This window comes from Haemorhous mexicanus, chromosome 2 (genome assembly GCF_027477595.1).
Source record: "Haemorhous mexicanus isolate bHaeMex1 chromosome 2, bHaeMex1.pri, whole genome shotgun sequence".
Taxonomy (NCBI): domain Eukaryota; kingdom Metazoa; phylum Chordata; class Aves; order Passeriformes; family Fringillidae; genus Haemorhous; species Haemorhous mexicanus.
Window position 1 is genome coordinate 39462794 of NC_082342.1, and position 25201 is coordinate 39487994.

Below are 25201 nucleotides of genomic sequence, written 5' to 3' on the forward strand. Positions count from 1 at the left end.
CAAGAACTGAGCCTGGTTACTAATGAGCCTCCAAACTGATGATGCATCTATTTGTGAGCCAAAAATTCTGCCTGTAAAATCAAACTTTGAACTGAGGTTCTTTGAAGAGCTGGATCCATAAAAGTTGCATTTGGAATTGGATATAAAATAGGGAGAAAAGGTGGAAGGTTTCTGTCTCAGATATGTAACCCTTTAACCGAAGTCAAACATTAACCTGGATGGTTTAAAAGAGAAGTTGTACAGAAAGTAAGCAGTTTAAATAAAAGATGGACTTTTATATATGTCATAAATTGGCTACATATGAAGAAAGCTGAATTAGCTCATGGCTACTTGTATGTGCCTACTTTGACTAATGAATGAATTTTACAAATTACTCATATTCCATGTTTTGTCAGAAATAACATCTTTTATTACAATAGAACCTGCAGTCACATGCATAAATATTGGTGCAGTAAAAGATATTTTAATTGACTGTTTCCTGGCAATTGACACTAAATTAATTTCTCACATCTGCTTGCCAGTTTCACTTCATCCAGCTACAAAAGTTGTTTCAAGAAGTAAAACAACACTGCTCTTTAAAGGTGCACATTCTCTTTCCCTCTGTCCCTCCCTCCCCATTTTACAGAGTCAGGTAGGTTAAAACAGAAAAAAAAAAAGAAGATAAAATATTTATGTACAACAATTCAAGCTGAATGCATTAAGTACTGTTGGAACAGCTATTCCTGAATAGAAAAATTATTGGAAATACATTATCTAAATAAAAAGGTGTGTAAGAATAACAAAGCCTGATTTTCAGATTCCCAAATGTCTTTCTATTGAAGGCCGACCCTGGTCAAATAAATTACGATCTTTCTGGAATAACTGAATAATTATCTTTCACTCCATCCATTTTCCTATCAGCAATATGTCTATGCTGCCCAAAGTATTTAGGGTCATGAGGTTTTTTTTTTTATGGAGCTTCAATACGGAAAATGAAAGACATTCTGTCATTACTGGTGTTGCAAATGATGTCTGGGGGTGAAGATGTTCACCACTGTTTTCTTTGAGTGTTTGGGGTGATCTCTCATGTCCAGCACCTCTCTTGCTCATCAACATGTGGTTTGAGGTGCTGGGACATCCAGAGGGATGTATCTGGAGAATTAGAATGAAAATTAATTTTAGTTCTGCTTTGCAGTACCTTTGCCCAGTTGCAAGGCAATAGAGACTCATTGTTCATTACTTATTGCAAACAGAAAGGGAAAAAATTTAATTTTGAAATGGACATGTGATTAAGATGCCTGGTCCCTGGTGACCAGCAAAGAGGACATAGCACAGAGTGCATCAAAAAACCTAAGGAAATCCAAGCTGTTAGGACTGACACAGTATAATTAAACTTTACATTTCCTGAAAGGGTATTGGCACAAACTGAGCTCATTAATTCTAAATTAAAGCTTTTAATCTGGCCTGCCTACAACAACAACCTCCTCTAAAAAGGCTCTGTTTGCTAGATATTCAGGTTGCATTCACACATTTATTGCATTACAGAAAAATACATGACAGATTTTTATCACTTTAGTACAAATAAAAATGAGCATATGTAATTATGTAACCTCCTAAGGAGGCCTGATTCTTTGTGATAATCTTCTAATTCTCATGGTGTAAATATGTATGACTTTAGAACATACATCTTGTATAGTCCTTAGTCTAGCAATTGGCCACACTCTGTCCTCCATCTTCCAGAGGTGGAAAATCTGCCCAAGAAGTGACTGCAGTGGAACCTGACATGACAGAATCATTATGGAACAGATGATGAGCCCATACTTTAAAGCTGGTTTATGCAATAGAGGGCAGAACAAAAATATCTCTATATGTCATTAAAGTGTTTTATTTATGCAGGGTTGTTTTAATTACTGTTATACCAGATCTTTAACCATAGTTCTCAAAGTCTTATGGAATCTTCCATTATGTTTAGTGTGTATTGCTAGAAGCCACCAAATAAAGGTGATATGAAGATAAGCAAAACACATTAGGAACTGCTAAGTTTGTTGCGAGTTGGGCATAAAAGCATTTTTGGATGAAATGGCAATTTCCTCTGCTGCACCTGAGACCCACGGATTCCTAAGCGAAGTATGGGGCTCAACTCATGAAAAATTAGCCCTTTAGAAGCTGTCTGAAATATCTAGTTCCTTGTATTAACCACAGTGTTGGCTCAGGGTATGAATTGTTACCCTTAAGAAGGAGCCCATATGACTTGACTTAAATGATGCTTTAAACTCGAAATAACAGAAGTGGCACTAGTTCTGAATTGCAGCTTTGTTGCTGAGATTATTAAACTGGTGCCATGACATCTGTGCAGCCACAGCTTCCGTTTGCAGACCATCTGCAGCCAATCTGATCAGCCCATGCAGTCACACGTTGCTTTATAACCTTGACCAGCTTAACTGAGGTGGAATAATTGAAGCTAATTTTTGTAGCACAGGCAAGCCTTTGATAGATTTAGAGCACTAAAGCTTTACAGCACCATGTATTTATGCTAGAGGGCACTCATATTTTGTTCTGAGCAGTATCAGAGCTTGGCATTTGTAGAATATGTATCCCCAAAGCACGGTGCCAACAGTAACTTTAAGGAGTGCTGTGAGGTAGGTGTGTAAATAGATCCCTGTCTTACAGATGGGGAAACTGAGGCAGGAAGCTTAAGGCATCTGACACAGATCACAGCAGGAGTTAAAGAATGTTTAACACAGGTATGAAAGGATATCCAAGAATCCAACATCCACAGCATCCAAGACAACTTGAAAATTACTCTCAAAAAAGCCAGATCATTATATATATATGAATCCATACATCTATGTCTCTGCAGATTAATTCTGGATGTGAATTTTTATATTTTAAAACTAGAGACTTTGCTTTCTTATTCCAAAATTCTGTGAGAAAAATGGAAGGCTTTTGGAAGAGAGCATAAGGAGCTATCTCTCTGTCCCTAGCTCTCCAGAGAGAGAAAAATAGCTCTTGTCTGCAGTGCCTGTGTAGTAACAGAGCATTTAGTGACAGAGGCACAATGTCATAGAATCATTTACGTTGGAAAAGAACTTTGAGTCCAAACATACACCTTACATTGTCAAGTAGGATGAATTTTACAGGCACAGGAAACTCATAGGTCCCACAGTATAAGGTCAGCTTGAGGAATTTTTTCCTTTTTTTTTCATTTTTCCTATGCAGCAGGTATTCACTAGACTCAGAATTTCACTCCATTTCCAGCTAAGTGTTCAGAGAAGTATTGCAGTGGCATCTGCAAACATAAGGCATCATGTGATTTTGTCTCTTCCCTTCCATGCTGTTACACATCTCTAAGAAGAGGAACTCATCTCTGAAGACAGCTCCTGCAACTGAGAGTTCACACTTTAGGAAGGAAAACTCTGAGTAAGAACAGAATTTGCAAGTGATTTGTCTATTGCAGGAAAGAGGCAAAGTTGGTCTTGAAGGGGCTTGCAGCCAGATGTCGAGACTTCTCGTCTAGACACACTTCTCTGAATGACTCCACCAACCTGCATTGTTTGTGAGATGCTGAAAGCCAACAACTTCGTTTCCACAGTACAGCTCAACAATTTTTCACATCTTACGGAAGTGTCTCTTAAGACTGTTTCGTTTTGCTTGCTTCCTGTGATGATTCATATACATTTTAGAAGAATGTTTTCAGAAAGCAAATACCCTTCTGCTCAACACAGATGGATTCCTGAAAAGTTCTGCTGGTGTCTTGGAGTGTGGATAGTGAATTTTCCCAAGAGAATAAACATAATGAAGGGATGCATGTTAGGACTTATAGAATACACACAGTTTAAACACGTGGGGATATCTGTGGCATGAGGGATGAGATGCAGGGAAAAATATCAGTGTGAGGTTTCCAGAGGAAATGCAGGCTTTATAGAATAGATATTTATTAAATTAATAAAACCCTTTCTGAAAACCCTGATCTGCTTCAGCCATGAGACTGTACCCCTGACTGCCTGTTTTGTCACCTCTCACCCTTGACTTGTTCCATTTTGCTTCATCTAAGGCTATCAACTATGAGAATGCATCTCCTCAGAAAGAGGGAGCCAATTCTTGATCAGTCTCAGAAGCTCAGATCTTCTGGAGAACTGAATGATGTGAAATGTTCCTGCATTTCAGTCCAGTCACTACATCCAGGAGACTGAACTTGCAATGGGAATATTTAACTGAGAGCATTCTTGGTGTCTCTTTCTGAACAGCTCAACCTTCATTTTCATCATAACCTTCCTTATATGAAACAAGATCATTCAAGTTTGAGGGGTGACAAAGAGTGCAGTGATGACATTTGCCTGGTCAAGGTACTGAGAAAACATCCTGGAAATCAATGGACAATTAGGGTGCTGCTGCAGTCTCATCACAAATACGAATTTTCAGTAATCATGTTGGCAAAGAAATGGGTTTTGATATCACTGGTGCCACCCAAATAGAAAAACACAGCCATCACCATGAGTCTTACTTGACCAATAGCCTTAGAGAGATTTGAATAGTTGCTAGGAATGAACACCTCATAATAAATTTTAGCTGAAAAAAAAAAAAGGAAAATTCAAATATATTTTTGAGAAAATTGCAATCTGCTTAGGGACAATGTGGGCAGGCAGGTTTCATTGAATAAAATACAAATTGTGAATCATAGTTGTTCAGCTCTTGTAATAGTCTGGAAGTCTCTTAGGATTTAAAGCAAGCTGAACAACTGACAATCTTGGAGGAATTCAAGTGTGGTTTTATAATATCTGGTTCAACTGACTGAACTGGATCACTCTCACTAGCAATTATGTGTTTCACCAAGCATCTGGAAGCTTCATTGATGTTTATATTTTCCTGAAAATGAAAGAGAAAGAGAGGTTGATTAGTCAATAATAATAAAAACATGTTGCATATTTCCTGTGCATAATTAAATTTTTCCCTCAGCAACATCAAAAGTTTACTTACTGTTATAAACAGTTTTCAAAAATTGATTGTGTTAAATAGTGCTTACTGGAGTTTTGAAGTTGGTTAAATTTTCTATATATTATGATTCATGTATGTTTTAAAATGTATACAGAGTTGATTTTAAATTACCTCAATCCCTTGGTGATTTGATTGCTTCAACAAACTAAAAAGCAAATGTCAGAGAGGTGTTGAAGATCAATGCCTGAAGTAAAACTCCAAAGACCATATTTCACTGCTTGAATAATGGTTAGTCATTTCCAAATAGTTAATTACCTACCAGTAATTATAGCCATGCATAGCACTTATTTTTTGAAGCCTTTCCCACAATTTCAAGAGGATTTCTGTATGCAATGCTCACAATGAAAAGTGTGACGGACCAGTTTCATTGAATAAATGCTACAATCTCAAATTCCTCACAAAACAGTAAAACTGTTCTGTATGGTTTGAAGTCCTCCCTTATTTCTTGTTGAGGCTGACTGCAATGCACTGCATCTCCAATGCAGTGATTCAAAAGAAATATATCACCACTGGTTTCATTTGTAGGACAGAAATCCTCACTCTGGGGGTTTAAAATGAAAGCTAAAGCACATATTTCCCACATGTGCCTGATATCAATTGCACATTTAACTTGCAGCAGTTCTTACCCTGTTTGTAGAAGAAGTAAAGATGAAACAGCTTGATCACTGAGACACAGCTCAACACAGCATAGGAAATAAGCAGTAGTACTGAGTAAAGTTTTTTTTTTTTGTAAGTAACAGCCACCAATATGTTTGGCATGAAAATTCAGGATTTCTGGCATAAAAGGCGCTCTCCTAGGGTAACTATTGGCATTGATTACTTATTTTACAAAGCAGGAGATAGAAACTTCACTGTAGCTTCAGTCTACTAGGAAATTGTATCACACAGCCACACACATCCATATGGAAATGCATACCAATACATAGGCATACATTTGTGTATATGAAAACACTTCTCTTGCTCAGTAAAGATAATGTTTTATTTGCTGCCTAAAATTACCCAGGTTTCAAGTTGAATCTCTGGGTCATAGACTAGTTTTGATTGGAAGGGACATTTAAATGCCATCTAGTCCCAATTCTCAAGCATGTCCAGATCCCTCTGGATGGCAATCTGGAGCCTGCTGTACTGAGGCCATAAACTAGCTACAAAAGAAAGAAACGTGTGTGTTTCAGTAGAGAAGACACATTTATAGGAAAATCAATAGCTAAAGGAATAGATTCTTTGTCTTTTTTGCTATCTCCCACTTTCCAACTAGCCACCATATGCTGGAACCATGACTTTGTCCAATCCCCTTGAAATCAATGTCAAAACTCCACAAACTCCATTGTCCATCCCTTTGCATTACAGTAAAGGGCTGAAATCTGTGGATCTAACTGAAAATGTTAAATATTTCAAGATTTCACAGGTTTCTTCAATGACAAACATGAGCTTAAATAATTTGTATGTAAAGAATATCATTAAGTTGTAAATCCCCAAAGCTTTAGAAAAGCACATATTAATGTACATAGTAACTGCTAGAAAGTAATATGGGGCTGGGAATCGTCTCTCTACTGAGATGTTAAAATTCTGCTGCATTACATGGCTCTCTCAGACCAGACTAGAAAATTCCTCAAGCATGCACTGAAAACCTTTTTCAGAGCACTGTGAAATTTTATTTAAAAAAAAACCCCAGACAATGAAAAATATCTCTCAGCACTCCTTAGAAAACTGAAGCCAAAACAGGATTGTTAAATGCACAAAAAAAAAAAAAGAAATGTAAAAACCTTTTGTGTTGTGTTTGTTTTTACTGATGGACTGGTGAGCATTTAATTTGCCCATGTGCTGTTTCTGTGTTGAAATGGCAGCATGTGTTTATTCAATACGGTCTTAGGGACTATCTAAGATTTTGCCCAAACTGATTAATGTTCAGATGTATTAACAGCAGACATCTTTGTCAGAGGCTATCATTTCATGGCATAGGGAAAGGAGGAAGGAACCAAGCCCACAATAGCATAAAACAGGTATATGTGAACATTCCTCATCCCTGCTGGTGATAGATTGAAATCTATGTGGCAGATGTGAGCCTAAAAATGCAGAAGAGAAAAATTCTCCAGCCAGAACTCAATCAAGGAAAAAAAAAAAAAAAAAAAAAAAAAAAAAAAAAAAAAAAAAAAAGGAAGGAATAAAAAGTCCTGTCCTGAGTATAGAGAGGCAGTTTCTCATCTTTAAAATTTATATGAAGTGTTTAAGCTGTGTGGATGACAATTTCAGCTGAGGTACACAGGGAGGAAGAGGAAGGGTGACCCTGACAGACAGCACAGCTGGTTTTGAGTTTGTGTCTAGCTCCAGCCTGCTCCCGTGGTTCAGATGACAACTGGCACACAGTATGGATGAGAAATAACATGTTAAGTCACCTGCTGCAAGGAGCCTGTGGTCATGCCAACAAAACAGCTCCTGCTGTCCCAGGTCCCTGTCTTGACCACTTCCTTTCTGGTACTACTATTGCCTTTTCTTACAACCTTAATCCTGTGGTGTCCTGGCCTGCAGATCAGACATTGCTGTATTCTGGTCTGACTAATGAAATATTGATTTCTCCACCTCTCCTCCTATTGTATGTTTTGCAAAAGAAAAATCTGTATTCTGCTAGGCTGTGAAAAAGCTACAGACTGCAGAAGTTGATCTGCTATCCAAACAAAGACATCAGAGGTCTGGTGATTTTAGGGCCCATGAAGTGTTGAGAGGCAATCAAGGGGAAGAAAGAAGAAAAAGAGAAAGTGAAAATCCACTCAAACACGAAGAAACCAACAACCAGAGTGTAAGATTGGACAGAGAAGAATAATCACAGACAACATACTAATGGTATTGAAGAATGGAAACTGCCTCAATTATACCTGAAAATAAAATTAATTACGTTTCAAAAAAGCAAGAAAATATAGGTGAGACAGTGGAGTGAAAAAATATCTTTCAGCGGGTCTCGATGGTGAAATGCCATAACTGTCATTTCCCATATGGCTTTGTCCTACAAAAGAGCATCACAGAAATTGTAATGATTGCTGAAGTTCAGATTCTCTTCTCTTCTCTTCTCTTCTCTTCTCTTCTCTTCTCTTCTCTTCTCTTCTCTTCTCTTCTCTTCTCTTCTCTTCTCTTCTCTTCTCTTCTCTTCTCTTCTCTTCTCTTCTCTTCTCTTCTCTTCTCTTCTCTTCTCTTCTCTTCTCTCTTCTCTTCCCCTCTCCCTCTCCCTCTCCCTCTCCCTCTCCCTCTCCCTCTCCCTCTCCCTCTCCCTCTCCCTCTCCCTCTTCTCTCTTCCTCACACCTATAGTGCTTGTTATCCAGCCTCCTCTGAGGCCACTTTTACCTTCACAGTTCCCCAAACACAGGAGACACCCTGTCTCCCTATATTGCTTTCTTAAGGCTGGTGTTACTCAGCACTGCACCTTTGATGTGTTTATCTGGGCAGCAGCTTTCTGTGATAGGGAAGGGCTGCTATGGCCATTTGTCAAAAGGAGAAAATGCAGAGCCACATGAATCCTTGTCCAGCATGCAGTGGCTAATTGGAAAGTGGGAGATAGCATAGGATGAAGTCTTCACATGATAAGGTAAGAATGCAACACTTTCCTTTCTCAAGAAAAGCTCTTTCCCAAGAGACAGCTTTACTGCAAGGCCAAAAAGGATCTTACCCACATTATGGTGTCTTTATCAGTCCTGTATTCCTGATTCAGCATTCCAGCCTTTATGAAAGCCTTTCCCAAGCATCTTACCCTGCCCTGTCCCCTGAGGTGCCTAGCCCATTTCTGTGTGACTCAGTAAGCCCCAGCAGCTATCCATGTCAGTGCAAGAGCTGAGTTCTGAATCCATCCCTAAGTGATTTATCCTGCATCAACCTCCCAAAATCTGCCAGAGCAAGAACCTGAGCCCTGCTTCTGTGACTTGTGCAAATCTTTCTCCTGGCCTCATCAAGAAGGAATGGAAAAATGAAAATCAGAACACGTTACTCTTTATTCTATTACCAAACAAAACAAGGCAGAGAAAATAACTCTGACCAATCTCTGAAATCCAGAAAGGAACACTGGAGGACATAAATGAAATTAGCGTTTGCTTTGTTGATCAATCTTATTAAAATATATCCTTTCAAAGGGCACTTTTATGGAAGGGATAGCAACTAAGGGCAGGGAAAGAGACCTGCATTATTTAAAACCCTTGAACTGATTGCTATTGGAAATAATGTCTTGTAAGCAACAATCAGCTAAAGGGAATATAAATACATTATTGAATGTGACTCAAAGCAGTACACAAGCTCAGCAATCGTTTCTGCATTCTGGATTACCTTCCCCCTTATCTGCCATCTCTACTGCAGAGGCAAAACATTAATATTTAGGACATTCCTTTTTAAAATATCAAAAAAAGTTCCCACCTATTAGAATGGCTCTTAGCTCTTTGTAGAATAATAAAGGCCCTGACAAGTTTTAAGGGTCTGTCTCACTTTCAGATGAAAGAACTGTTTGTTTCTTTACGATGAACATATCTTAGATTTGACTATCTGGTTGTTTTTTGATAGAACACTTTTCCTTTTTTACACTGACAGTTTTTTCTCTTACTGATTCTGATGCTTCTGAGTCTTACCTTGAAAACCAGGATGAAGAGCAGTGTGTATGCAGGCACAGAGGGCTTGGGGAGCTCTAAATCAGCGCTGCCTAGAGACATGACCTTAGACTACTGCTGCTGTTGAAGGAAATTGACTTCCCATAAGCAAACATTTACAAATTGTGAAATATTCAGGTATTAGATGGGAGCCTAGTGAGAAGCTCATAGCTCCCACATTTTAATTCCATACTGCACTAAAATCCAGGAGCCAGGAAATGACTTGAAAGATGCTTTAACCTGCACTCCCCTTGAGCTAGCACTCTAAGGGAATGGTTCCACATGCTCCCTTAGCAGAGCTCCCTGGAAACTGCTGGGAACAGAGCCTTATTAACATGGTGAGCTGTACTCCTGCAGTGGTTTTTCTAGGAAAATGCGGCCATACAAGTTAAAAGCCATCTAGATGCATGAACATGAAATTCATAGATGTGAACTGCTGGGACTAAAACTCTGAGAACAAGATCTTTTCTGTGGTTGAATTCTTCCATCTGGTTGAATAGCCTGCAACCAAATTATTTCACTTCATGACTTTATGATTTCAACAATTTTGTGTTTCTCTGAATTTCCAAATTTGGTACAGCACTAAATAATGCATTTTATAAAAGTGATGCAGAGAGCTACAGGACAGATCTAATACCCATAGGATAATCTGAATCAACTCCTTTTAATTACAGGAAACAAACTCTGCAGAGGACTCTGAGTGATTGTACACCTGAAATGAAATATCCTGCCTTTAATGTCAGCTTTATTTCTTGCTTTATGGCAGAATCTGAAATATTTCCTCAGACTGTACCATGAGACTGGTTAGACTTTTTTTGAGTGAATTAAAAAGACAATCTAGGTAGCCACACATCCCTAACTGGGTCTGGCAGTCTCAAATGGATTGCTTAGATTTCAGTTACCAGATCAGAAGATTAGTTTTGAGCGTCAGCCTAATTCAAATACTTGTCCAAACTTTGTTTTTCTTTATGGAAATCAGAACTGCTTATCTAGTTCCTCTGCAAATCTACTGCATAGCTTGCTTTTTTCGTCTTTCATAATAATTGTCCAGTCAAAAGAACTGAAGAATCTGTGATTTAAACAAGGGCTAGTAGATCTTGGATTATTCACAGAATTCCCTGGTAAGATAGGAAGAATTTTTTCTTTTGAAAGAAAGGCTGGAACAGAGGAGAGAATGACTTTCTGAAAGCAGCACAGCAATGGCAAAGAGGACTTTTGATTGCTAGTCCAGCATTTGGGCCCTGTAAGGGGTTGGAACTAGATGATTTTTAAGGTCTCTTCCAACACAACTCATTCTGAATCTATGGTTACACACCATGGACTGCCTGTCAAAAAAAGGTGAATAAAGGACATCTTATTACCCACATTTCTTAGGGGCAGAACTATAACACTGTCCTGGTCCAAATAGGATGTATCCAAATAGCCCAGAGACTCAGACTGCTCATCAGTCTCCAGGTCACGTTGCTCAGAAGACAAGGAGCTGCGTGCTTAACCTAGTTTTGTAAGGATCTGAAAAGCACAGCTAGCAGCATTTCTGGGCAATTTGGACAAAACATGAATGTCTTTTTGTCTAATTCTGTATTGCTGATAGCAGAATTACAGCAGGTAAAAGAGGAACTCAGGCATAATAACAGCACAGCCATGGCCAGTTGCAAGGTATTTGAAGTTATTTCTGAATTAGGTACTTTCAAGCACATTTAGTTTTGCCTGAGTTGTCTGTTTTGTTGCACAAGTTCCATTTTCATTATAAAGTGATAATAGGCTTGAAATTGCTCCTTTTCTAATCAAAGTCAAAAGCTCACCTCTTTGAACTGGGCATGGTGGTGAAAACAGTTTAAAGGCTTGGAAATGTGAGTGGAGCTCTCAGCTGCTCTGGCCATGTGCTGAATAATTTGTGTGACAGGAAGAAGAAATGTCCTTCCTTTAAAAGAATGAATCTTTCACGATATTTGCTGTCATGAAACTTATTAAAGAATTTACTATTAAGGGTTATTTGGTCACTATCTGGGGGTGTGCCTCTTGGACTGCAATGAATGTGGGTGAGGTAAATATGCAGATATAAAAGAGACCAGGCTCACCACCGGATATATGGCAACAGTCTAACTTGTGACTACACTGTGAGGTGGTGTTGCCCAATAAGGCCCTTCTCACATGGAAAACTATCCTGACAAAATCTTCTGTCTTTGTAGGGAGAAGACTGAAAGAGGGTTATTTCCTTCAGATCAATGTAAGAATCAAAACTAACACATAAGCCTGCATTAGGAGGCTCAAATGTTTTATACTGGAGCTGTTAGCTTACAAAAACAGCACCAGGGAATAATACAGTGATTTTTTTTTTTTTTTTTGGGTGTAATCCTCCAGTGAACAGACAAAAGCTTAAAACCATTGATAGCTTGAAATATGGTAGGTACATATATAGCATGCTACTTTCTGCAAGGCAACCAGAACAAAAAGATGTTCCTTTTATAAGTAATCACCTTTGTTTTTCCAAAATGCATAAATCATATTCAGTTTGTTCTCAAGGCTTTAACATTTCCAAGCACATCCCCAGAAAACCTCTGGAGATCTAATTATTTCAGGGTACCACAAAAAGAGAGTTATTACTTTTTTGAGTGGCTAAAACTGATAGCTGCAATATGATGACTCCTTTGTCCATGCTATTCTGCTTCAAAAGAGATTCTATTCTCTGTAGCAAACAGTTAGTAATTTTTTTTTTTGTCAGACCCAAGTTCAATTACTTAAGATGCCCTCGGCTGAAAGAATACCAGGTATGTACAATATCCAGAATTCTAAAATAGTAGTAATATTAACTTTTGTTTAGAAAAGGAAGTGCAAGTTTTAGTTTAGAACTTAGATCAAGGGGAAAATTGTTTTGATCTAACTTGGTTTAAATGTTGTGATTCTACCATCTTTACGGGAATGACTCGCTGCATAATTTTAAAGTCGTAAGCCTCCAATTCTGGGTGGAAATCAGGTGTGTGGATTGCAGAACAACAGGTCCTAGCCTCTGGTGTATAGCAGCAGAGAATTGTCTGGTAACAGCTCTGTGCCCTCAACTCTCATCACTCCTTTCAGAGTGGCTTTTGAAAGCAAGTCTTGCCATAGCTGGATTTTTTTTCTGTTCCTACATGATTGCATTGTCAGTCTGGGGACTGCTTGGCTTTTGGAGTTTAATAACTTAAGAAGAATCTAGATATTTACCATGTCTAATATAAGAGAAATTCTTAATTCTATGCAGCTTAGATAAACTTGGAAAAATTTCCTCAGTTATAACTTAAAAAATAAATATATCCTCTATACATCTTTTATACTTCCATATTGCTGCCCCAGACTGGCTCCATCATCATTGTAAAACCTCTCTGTGATTTTTGAAATTGTTTTCATATTCATTTTCTGTCATGATCTGCAATGGCCCTTGGCACAATAAATGTGGTTATCCTTTTTGAGTGGTGGACATGTTCTTCCTGGGGACTGATGTATGGAATTCATGGTACACATCCCATTCTCACAGTAAATGTAGTTTATCATAAAGGGGAACACTGGATTCTCTTGGCCTCACCCAACACAAATCAGCAGATGAACCACAGACCTAAATACAAACCAGGTGCTGCAAATGAAGCAATAGGAAGTATCCTGTTGTGGAGCAAGATAGTTTACACTTACCTAGACCAAAATTTCTCCCTATAAATGGCATCTTAAGAAACAGTGGCTGGATTTGAGACCCATTCAGTAGAGAAGCAAAGGCATTAATTACAAAGACATAGAATCATAGAGTCATAGAATGGCTTGGGTTGGAAGGGACCCCTTCAAGTCATCTTGTCTAACTGGCCTGCAAGGGCAGGGACATCCTCAGCTAGATTGGGTTGCTCAGAGTCAAATCCAATCTAGCCTTGAATGTTTCCAGGGATGGAGCATCCACCATGTCTGGGCTACTTGGTCCAGTGTTTCACCATCCTTTGCCAGAAAAAAATTTCTTATGTCTAGTGTAAGTCTACCTTCTTTAAGTTTAAAGCCACTACCCCTTTTCCTATGATAACAAGCTCTTATGACAGGTTTGTCCCCATCTTTGTTATAAGCCCCCTTAAGTACTGAAAAGCTGCAATCTCAGCCCAGAGTTCATGCAATGCTTGAGGCAGTCTGGGATATGCTGCTATTCCCCTGCTGTTACTTCTTCTGATTACTAGTGAAACATCTTTTAAATATTAATGCTTAAAGAAGGTGTCAAGACCAGAAAAGAAAAACACAAATATACACCCTAAAAGTTCTTAAGTACCTTAAATAAAATGTTTAAAAGGAATTAAACAATCAAATTTAGCATTTTTGCTTCCAGACTACTAGAAACCTAGGTTAAACGAGAACCAAAGTCTTTACATTTCAAACATCCAAAAGTTCCCCAGAGCTGTCAATGATGACACCAGCTTTCATAATAGGAGGATACAATCAACACAAGATCTACTGAATTGTTGTGTTCAAATCAATATTTCACATACCAGCTCTCCAAATCCTGCATGAACTGAAATTATCTGAGATATCTCAAATTGATCTACAGTGCCAATGTACTTTTGGCCTTTATAATTGGAAAGCCTGAGTGCTCTTTCTGATTTTTATCTCAGTATTCCATGCACTCAGGAAATCTGTACCAAGGCAAAGAATTGAACCCCAGAGCAGCTCATTCAGCCCTTTGACCACTGATATTTCCTTCCTCCCCAGATATATGATTTTTTGAAAAGGGTTTTGGGAATGAGAGCTTATAACAGTGAACATTGTACAAGCACTACAATGGACTGACTTTATTTCTGAAATCTAAGGCAATGAAGCTTTTGTTTCAAATCAGCATTTCTCGGGCAAAGTGGTTACAGAAATATTTAGAGATAATATTCAATGTTAAGAATGATGAAAAAAACATCTTCATATCATTCACAAGAGGTAGCTTTTATGCCTTGCCTAAGGTCATCCTCCTCCCCAGGCTATTGAGCAGTAACCCCTTGACCAGGTACATACTTTACTGCTGGCCTATTGTAGCACAGCAGCTGCATTTCAGAATGCTGCAATAAAAGACCTAAAAGAAATAGAATTGCTTACTATATATTTAGAAATCTATCTTTAATTAATATTACAAGAGAGGAGCTTTTCAAGGTGCACGTTTAGACCAAATGAGCTATTTTAGGAACTGATTTCTCTGCCCTTAAAAACTTTTGAAAAGAAATGGAAACATTACCTTGGCTGATGTTTCAAACCAGCCCACGAACCCGTTCTCTTTGCAGAACTGATCCATCTTGATGCCGTTGTTCATAAGAACATCTATTCCCTGGTCACATTTGTTTGCTAATAGCACTGCTGGCACAGGTTTGCCATTTGGAAGAACCAACTTAGAGTCCAAATCCTCTTTCCATTTTGTCACTGCTTCAAATGTCGCAGGTCTTGTAACATCAAAGACAATAAACGCTCCCATAGCCTCTCTGTAATACACCCTGGTCATGTTTCCAAATCTTTCCTGTCCTGTAATGAAGAAAGTAGGAGGGGAAAAAAAACATTACCTTGTAAAAATCAGTGCTTCAGTCTAGGTCAGTATTTCACATAGCAGGTTTTCTAAGATAACATTGCTGAAGGCAGGACTTCATTTAAAAATTCTCTGGGAAACTACTCTTTGCCTAAATAATTATAAGTACCATGCTAGAATAATTTGTGTGAAAATGCAGGAGAGTATTGCATGAAAAAGGAATTTTCAACCCAACACCCAAGGAAATTTAATGAAGTTCATTATAAGTGAATAATAAGTGTGAAAAGTGAATAATAAGTGTATGGTCTTATTAGGCTACCAGATTTCTCAGTCTGTGGACAGTGCCACGAGTCTTTGGGTACATTGTAGGACTTTCAACAAGAGTCACAAAAAAATATAGGTACCAGATTGGAAACTCATTGGTACTATAGTATTTTGTCTAAAACATCTAACACAACTGAACTGCTCAAGCATGAAGAGGATCCTGAATATTGTCATGCAAATGATAATAACCAGCAGTACCATAATGTAGTTCTGGTGCTATACCAAGCATCAGTGTAATTGCAAGTTTACTTTTATTGGCAAACTAAAACATAGAGGTGAGGAAGGTGAATGTAAAGTCTCACAAACATGGAAAATCCTCTAAGAAATATCACATTGAAGTAGCAATATGAAGAGCTGCATTGCCCCACTGAAAAGATCTGTGAGGAGGGTTTCATACCAGTTCTGTTCAGAAGCTTCATGGTTTTATTTGCTGAATTCAAAGTGCTTTCTGGGAAAGGAGAGAGTGTTTTGTGAGTTAAAGTACATTAGTATATTCAAACATGGATGTTTGTAAATATCTTTCATTTTATATGATTAAAAGTATGAACAAATTAACACGTGACATCAGGATGTGGTATGTTGATAGCTGTGGATTTCTTAATATACCTGCTGTTTTCGTGGCAACTCTGGAAAAATAAACTACACAGAACTTTTGTTGAAAATAAAAAATAGATTTTCTACTAATGTCTGCAGCACTGCTGTGATCCAAAAAAGAATTATAAGCTCCTGAAAGATTTCACAACAATAGGAGTTTTTAAACAAGACAGCTCCTGTACGCACTTCCATAGCTGGGAAAAAGTGCTATAGAAAGAGAAGCATTGAATGCAAACTTGTTTCTAGCCTTATTTTCTCAACATGAGCAATTTTGAGTAGGTTAGGAAGACAAGAAGATTGGCAGTCTGCCTCTGACCCCAGGAAGGTTTTTTGTGGAGAATTTGTCTGATGGAAATTTTGCTGTCAAATGTAAGGGAGGGCTGAGAAGAAAATGTACCAATTGTTTGGCTTCTAGACCATGCACTTTCATTTAATGGAAATAGCACTGAACCCACTTAGGGAGTCAACACCATCAGTTTGTGATGTTTGTCTTTGGTTTTAAGCACTGTGGCAGCAAGGAGACAATCATTCACATGATACAGAAACCAAAGAAGAAGCCTGTCTTCTCTAAATTCATGTCAAATTTTTTTTTGTCTTAAAGAAACACTGTGTCCTATTGATAAAACAAGATAGAAATATATTATTTCTGGGAAAGAAGAGGTCATATTCAAAATTTCTTTCTTCTATATTTTTATTCAAATGTCTTATGATTCCTATCAGTGGGCTAATCAGATGAATGGCTAAGTCATGTGCTATTCAATAATCTCCTTGTTGAGAAATTCTTTTTTCATCTGCAAGAAGGTGCCTTCCACCAAAAGCCAAGGTCTGATTAGAAACAGCAGTGAGGTAAGCAGCAACATATACAAATAGTTTTTGATGAATATGGCATTTCACTGATGCTTTATACTTCTGATACAAAGTTCTTGAGATGCTTACACTATAGGTGATATGAGAGCAGCTCAGCTCAGGCCTCACACACATTTATTAGGACACAGTTCATTGAGATAGGTGGGACATGATGTCACAGAACATTAACTAAATTATTCATTTGCAGAATTAAATCATTCACCATGAAGGGAGTTACTAAAGGAATAAATGGCTCCTAAGTTGTGATCTTTTACTTAGTAGTGACCCACAAATTTCTGACAAATTGCATGACACTGATTCTTCCTCTGGCTTCTTGCTGCTTTTTCAGATACACAGGATTTTCCCTGCACAGAAAAGCCAATGTTTTTGCAAAAGCAGCATTTTGCAGGAAGACAGGGATAACCAATTTCCATCACCAACCACTTCAAAGAAAGAGAAAAAAATGGAGCTGCATGATTAACTGTCTGAACTGGTTTTGAAGTGGTCTTTTTCTCCATCAGTTATAATTAATGTATCAATATACCTGACAGAAAGGCATTAGGCCAGTTTAAATGGAAAAAGAGGTACTTTATAAATCAGAGTTTTAGTTTTATGACCTTTGCATAACGACTTTTATTTAATTTAAATTGTGGAAAAAGGGATCTCTAGTATTTGCATTGAGCTTGGAGAACTAAATGATATGTCTAAGGATGCAGATGTATTCTTTTTTCTACAGATTCTCGCTTATGTGAACAAAATCCTATATTAATAGATGAGGTTCCTAAAACCTTTTAGTTTAGCAGAATTGGTTGTAATATTAGGCACTGCTTGATGTATTAAAGATGTCAAAATCTGGCCTTAGGTTTTCAGCCACATAATGTCTTTGGCAGGAATTAGGCTAGAAAATAGATCAACCATTAGGTATTCGGTGGTGTCTTGCAGGCAGCCTTGAACATTAGAATGTGCTTTGCTGCAAGACTGACTGGGGAAGATTGGTTTTGATTTTCACTGGAAGGGTCAGAAGCTTGGAAAATATTTGATCTGGCCCATAGTACTTTACTGCATCACTTACAAGACCACTGGCATTTGGTGTCAAACCCCGCAATTCCAATGGCCTTTGCCCACAAAGATGGGGCTTTATGTTGGGAATATCAGCCCTGAATTAGACTAAAAAATTTACTGGGAGTACTGAAGGTTAGGATCCCTTTGTAGCTGGAGACTGAGAAGAAATGTCTAGTTGTTAATTCAGATGAATACTTCTCTACTTGGAAGTGAACCCAGTGAGACCAAGGTGATAAAGCAGCAAATTTCTACTGAAAGGGAGCACTCCCTGTCTGAAGGGCAGCTGCCTGCACATTTATCCTAATCTCAGTGGCATCTTTGCAGCAGGCAAAGCTATCAGTTCATGGGTTTAAAGCAACCATCAGCTGAACTTTCATAGCTTGAAAAAATTTAGCCCAAATAAATTTGTACAGTAATCTAAAATTTTCACTAACCACTATCATCTCTAATAAAGGTATAAAAAGGAATGATAAAGGGATGAAACAGATAATTTCCACAATTTTGGCCACAGCATCTGAAATGTGGCACAAAAATTTAAATTAGAAATTGATTGAAACTGCCCAATGTAGAGTTTTATGATGCATTCTACTTCTTGCTATGGTCCTAAGAGGCAATGTTTTTGGGAACCACCTGGCTTTACAGACAGCCTTTAGCCAACACTGAAAGGCTGGAAACTGTGGAGAGGATTTAAACATCTTTTACCTTTCCCTTCAAAATATCTTTTAGAGTATTCACACTTGAATTAAAATAATTGTCTTTATGCACTGAAGCTTAAGCAGCCCTTGAGCTGATGTTCACCACCCCAGAACAAGGAAAAGCAGGCTGTCAGCAGGATCTGGCCCACAGATTCCACCACCAATCTCTACTGAAAAAAAAAAAAACCCTCACAGCAAGAGACTTATTTATGTTTGCAGAACAGTAATTTCAAGGTAACTTAGCTTAGAAATCACCATGACTATCTTATTTATGCATATGTGCTGCAATGCTTAGCAGCTGCCGAAAGCCTGAAATGCTGAGGACGTGCTGTGCCTGGCATTGGTGAACAGGTTTCCACTTACTCCCTCTGCAGCATAACCATCCTAAAAACTTTACAAGTGCAGAGATGCTCGTCTATATCTGTGGGCAGGCTGCTGCTTCTAAAGGTGAAAGTGACCTAGAAAGGAAATGGAACTGTTCTTTCCCCAAAGCATCGGTCCAACTGTTTATGAGGTGAGAACCAGACTTTTAAACACAAACCAATATCTTTTTGGTAGCAATGAACATCTCAGCCCACTCAAATGCAGAAAGAGTGATGAAGAGGATGCTGAGATGGCTGTTGAAAAGGAGCAGGGAACAGGCTCTGATGTGCTGCCCTCTGCTCTCTGATGTTCAAAGCTCCTCCCTGCAGTAAATCTATGGCTAAAGCTGGTCTTCAGAGAAATCTCTGGGCTGTTTGGGCACAAAACACAGACAGTAGCACAGAGAGCAGTCTTGTAGAGAAGGGAATAGCAAATACACCCAGATCTGCTGTCTGCAACAGCTATTTTCTTCAGAAGCAGTGTGCCAGCCTGCATCTGCAGGGCCAACCCAGTCCACCGTACCCTTGTGCAAAATATGAGTCAGAGTTTCTTTAAAGCTTTCCTTCAAAGAATTCATTACTGAATATAAAGGACATGCACACAAAGACAGCAGAAAAGATAAAGAAATAAAGACAGAAATTGACTGAGGGGCAAGATTTAATGTTGTATGACACAGCAATAGAGGTGATAGCACACTCTAACAGGACCACCAAAACTAATAATTTGGGAAACAAAATGGAATTGTTGTGAAGAAATTTAAAAAAGGTGAATTTTATCATGTATATCTCCTCCCACACTCAATCCTAAACATTCAGTCACCTCAAACTTAGGCATTTCACTGAATCAGACATAAGTTTGTAGATTTTAATGACAGCATGTTGTTAAAACGCCATAACACCATATAGCATTAAGGTTAATCTTACTATCCCTGCCTAACACCCACAGTTTCAGGAATACAGTATGTGTTAAAACCACTGTCTTAAGGTAACAACCTGTGATGCAGAGCCTATATTATCCCTAAATTAATTTTTGCAATACAGAGTTATCCTTGTTTTTTGGCATTTGTCTCTCATCTAAATAAATGCAGTTTCAGCATTTAGCTGTTAGATCATATTATAGTTTTCTTTACAAAATTAAAAAACACAGAAAAATATCTTACAAGAATATTAACTACATTTAATTAGATGGCACCCGATAAACCAAATTTACTTTTTCTTATGTATGGTAAGGGTAAACCAGGCCAAACTTGGTCCTATCACAGCAGGAATGTGTCACTCCTCAAAGGAAGTCACAAAGTACATAAAACTTAATAATAATGTAGATAACTTTGACACTAGTTTAATTACAATATTTTAAAGAAAATTATTTCTAGATTTTTAAGCAATTTACTACCCATGAAAAGTAAGGAGGAGTACACAAATGCTTGGTACTGGGTTCACGGCCTGTATGATGGAGAGGGGAGAGGATATAAGAGCTAAAATATACCTGATATGTACATATAAATATGTATTCATATATAATTCTTGATATGAAATATTATCAATGTATTTTCAGAACAGAATTTGCTTCAATTCAAGGTGTTCTGCATGCTAAGCCAACATCCTTCAGCTTGGTCAGGGACTGAAAGTTTTTTTCCTTACCCTAAAAGATAAACCTGACTTGATAACAGTCAAAAGAGAAAGGATGTTTTTAGACCAGAAATTTTATTTTCCTCTCTCTTCTCATTGCCCATTTGTATTTTGCAAATGATTCTACATGACCAGCTACAATCAGGAGAAACCAATTCCATTCTCTCCATATTTCCAATCAATTCCAGTTTTCTCTTTCATTTTTGAACCTCTTTTTCTCTTTTACCAGCCAGATGCCTTATGTGTGATAACTTTTATGTCTGCACCATGATCATCTGAATTCAGCGTGTTGCTTACAGAACTTGCTCTCTATGTACAGCCAGCAACAGCTAAAGCTCCTTAAGCAGAAGTCATTAAAGCTAAGACAGCAACTCTTTTTATTACCAACCACTGTCTTGACCTTCACAATGATGCCTTGAATTGGGCGATTCATACGAAATTTAGTACCGTGCTGTAATTCTCTCTGTCATGTGTGATAACTCAGAAAGCATGCTGCTCATTCAGTACTACAACTAGGTGCAATTGCTTTTGCAGCCTGACTGAAAGCTACATCATATGATCCTCCAGCACATGATTAGTAGTGTAATAAATCTCTGAAACAAGGCATGCAAGATACATTCTTTAAGTCCCTGATACATTCAGAATTTACTATAAAGTGCTTTTTTCTCATGCAGAAATCTTTTTTCTGGCAGTATACGTATTTGTGGTTACAATCAGCCGCTGGTGAACAGTGAAATAAATGTTTGCCACATTATTCTATCTTTTAATAAAGAAAACTGAGCACATATATATTTAAAACCACAAAACCACAAGACTGAATTAGCGTGTGAAAAAGCAGAGTTTTTACATTTTACATAAAGCAGTGTTGTTGCATAAGTTTTAGTACCTCAGTGCCAAATTCAGAGCTCAGACATGAGACAGCTCAGCGCAGCAGAAAAGCACTCCCTCCACTGATAAGAATGTCAAGAATTTTTTCATTTCACCAGTTTTACCCAGTGCTGTTCCAGGCTAGATCAATGAGCCTGAGTGGGCTCACAACTCAGGCCACAGGCTGGTACAGTCACAGCCGATATAAAGTTCACCTTTATTCCCCATTTAATGAAAGTAATTTCTTAATTTAATTGAGTTTTTAAATGCCTCCCTTTATGCTGTAATCTATTGTTGCAGTTGTATTAGATTCTTGCATTCACAAAATGAAAAATTATTACTTACAGCATGGAATATATGCCATCAAGATAAACTTATTTTTTTGGACTGAAACAAAAATGATTGATTTTTCAGAAAGGTGGTAGCAAAGAAAAAAGTTGCCTGCTTAATTTGATGCCGAATCAAAAATGTCTGAAGCACTGACAGCAACAATGTCAAATTCTGTGAGTTTTAATGATGTAACCATGTGGGGATATCTGGACTTTACTCTTTTTCTCTTTCCAGAGGGTAAATAGTTTTTTGTTTTGCTTGATGTTGGAATAAGGGTATTTAACTATGAGTGGTTATATTTTTAACAACCAGAATGATTGCCAAATAGAAACATTTCTCTTTCCAAAACACATAAGAAGTTGCTTTCATTGGACTGAAGGAGGGCAGGTATGAGAGAGGAAGGAGGAAGGTATTTTAATAAACTAACTCATATATATTTTCTTTATTTGTTTAACTATAAAAGTAATTTTAATCATCTTGCTGAATGCCTCATCTATTCCACCAAATTAAAAAGATTTAACAAGAAATTCTTGTTATTCTTCCTCCTCTCATAGAGATCTGTTAGTTCAAGGAAGCAAAACTGAACATTGTCAGCTGCAGGGAAAACAACTGGGGCATTTGGAGAGAGGTGCCTGAGTCCCTTGATATGTGCAAGGGCTTGGGTGAAAAAATCAGTGAGAACAGGTTCCATTCTGACTCTCTGGCTTCCTTAGCCTGGGAGTCTGCTGGTTTTAGAGAATCCCCAAAATGTCAAGCTGCCCTTAAAGTTTTCTCTCCTCAATCTGCTCTCCCTCACTGCACAGGCAGTGGCGGTTCCCAGCTTTCAGATCAGTACAAATGAGTTGAGGTCTGTCTTTTGTATTGCTCTTCAATAGATTATGGGGCAAAGGGTTCTCCTCTGTACTCACCCGCAATATCCCAGAGCTGCAGCCGTACCACAGTCTCAGCATCCCAGTTCAGCACCTTCAAAGCAAAGTCCACCCCGATGGTGGCCCGGTAGTGGGGGGAGAAGTTCTGGTGGACATAACGCTTGATGATGCTGGTTTTGCCCACTCCCAGGTCCCCGATCACCAGCAGCTTGTAGAGGTGCTCCTTCTGGTTGTGCTTCTGCATCTTTCCTCTGGCTGCGGCTGCTGCCTGCAAACTGATTGCATGCTCTGCCCGAGGAATCCTGCCAGCCTGAGGGGAAGAGAGGGGGTGAGGGACTGGGGAGGGAAGGAAGGAGAGCAAGGTAGGTGGAGGCTCTCTCCCTTCCTACGGAAGCAGGATGACCAGGTCCAGCAGGCAGCCCTGCTGGGAGATGAAGGACGAACTGGGGGAAGGAAGTCTCCCAGAAAGTTTTGTGCGTATGTGTGTAAAGGTCAGCCCGAGGTGTGTCTGGGATTAGTCTGGCTGCTAAAGGCTTTGCAGGAAAATTCATGCAACAGTTCTGTACTCTGTTTGGCTCCTTGCTGAAAGGACAGTGTTTCTGTTGTGCACTAGTTTTACACACAGTACATTTTGAATCACTGCCTCGGTGGTAATATATCACCCGATGCTTGTTTCCGGATGTCTTTAAGATGATAGTCACTGCAAAAAAAAAAAAACCTGAAAACTCCCTTCAGAGGTTTCATTTTTGCATTAAAGTGCAAAAATAAAACCAGCGTGACTTCAGCTTTGGATGAAATTTGGTTCTAATCTGTGTAAGTTAGTCAGTTACATCACTAGAAGTGGCAGTTATAGCAATATACAGCAGCTCTACTTGTGTCCATACTAGGAGGGCTGTACAAATTTAATTACAGCAGATACATATTTTTTAAGTTTTGTTACCATAATTGTGATTGTCTCTCTATACCTATAAGCATGCTCCCATCTGAATGCAGCACGCAGCTTGTGCTTCGTTTTTTCATACAACTGGATTCTAAAATGCAAAAAATCCAGGTTTATCTCATGACTCCGATAATCAGAAGTTATGAAAGCACAACAGCATTCGAGCATACGAATGCCAGTGTCTCAACAGTCATCTGTTTTCCAAAACAAGTGATACCAAATTCCAAACAACTGAACCCATTTGAGTAAATCATTTCACTGACATGATTGTCCCTCTATTTTGAATGAAGAGCACAGTGAATTTTACCTAGGCAGCTTAGCTGGAAACCTCTACCTATTACCTAGAGGTGTTTGAATCTTTTAACAGCTTTGATAGCAAACCCACAGAATTTTAATAATTTGTGTAACTTAGCAGTGAATAATTTTTATATTTATTGATGTTGAATGAAATCAAATTTTTTACTTATTGTCTTATTATTTGATGGAGTTCTTATCCAAGTGTGAACTGAAATGGCATTAGAATTTTGGCAACTACCCAAAAAGCTGGATTTTTGTAGACAAAAAATCCAGAACATTCATATTATGCAATCTTTTATAATCGGTCTTTAAACTCAAATTTTTAGTTTGTGTTTGTGTGTGTATGTATACATAAACACACAAAGTGGAAATAGGTAACTTGAGAGGAAAAATGTCTTACTTTCCTTGAACCTTTTTTTTATAAGAGGATTTTTTTTCAATAAGATAAATTGTCTTTCCAAAAAAAAGCTGTCATTTGTATCCTGTTTGGAGAGAAATTTTAAAGGGCTTAGCCTTGTTAGGTATGGATAACAACTTAACAGACAAACCAGTTTGATCAGTTAGTATATTTGCATGATTCGAGCTTAATATTGTTATTATTGGTAGTGTGTGCTATGTAAATTCTTGCCTTTACAGCACCTTTGTTTCCTGAGAGGATCCAACACTTGAGTATTTCTAAGTATTCCCCAGTACCCTCTAAAGTTGAAGATTTCCCCTTTTAGAGCTTAAACAAAGAACAGGCTGAGAGGATTTAGCAGTTTCTGAAATAATGAAATTGGTGTTTTGGATAAGGTTTAAATTCCATCTGATGTTTCATCCTTCTTTGATGATGGCCATTGCTCAGAGAACAGTGCATGGAAGGTCCCTGAAATAAGGTATTTGGTAACTGGAAGTCTTAGGCTATTAGTAAGTATAGTTAGAGGCTGGCCTATACCCAGAAGCATGAGGCTTTATCTCTCTTCTAGAGTTTTTGTTAGAATTAGCTATAATAGCTCTGGATAATCGTGTTACTTGTTTAAATCTCCAATTCTTCTCTGAACGTGGCTAAATTCTTGGCCCCAGCAGCCCCCTGGTACAATGAGCTCCTCACAGGCTCAATCAAGGTCACCCTGGGCTGGCAGTAGAGCAACCAGTGAGATGCTCAGTGAGGTGTTCAGGTGTGGGGTGAGCATGGAGGAGAGGGATCATTGCAGTCAGAGGGATGATTTGCTGAGCAAAAGGGAAGTACTGACTGAAGCATCTTGCTGAGTGAAAGCTGTACCCAGATCTCCTAACTTCATGGTGAGCTGGCTTTT

At 38.3% G+C, this 25201-nt stretch overlaps 1 protein-coding gene across 1 annotated transcript; it reads right to left on the reverse strand.

Moving 5' to 3' along the window:
* Positions 1 to 386: 386 nt before the first annotated feature.
* On the reverse strand, positions 387 to 23105 carry RAB38 (RAB38, member RAS oncogene family). The gene is made up of 3 exons (XM_059838525.1): positions 22709 to 23105; positions 14810 to 15090; positions 387 to 4845 (listed from the first exon to the last, which is right to left on the reverse strand). Exons 1-3 carry the CDS (start codon positions 22911 to 22913, stop codon positions 4693 to 4695), a joined length of 639 nt encoding a protein of 212 aa, XP_059694508.1. The 5' UTR covers positions 22914 to 23105; the 3' UTR covers positions 387 to 4692.
* Positions 23106 to 25201: the final 2096 nt, after the last annotated feature.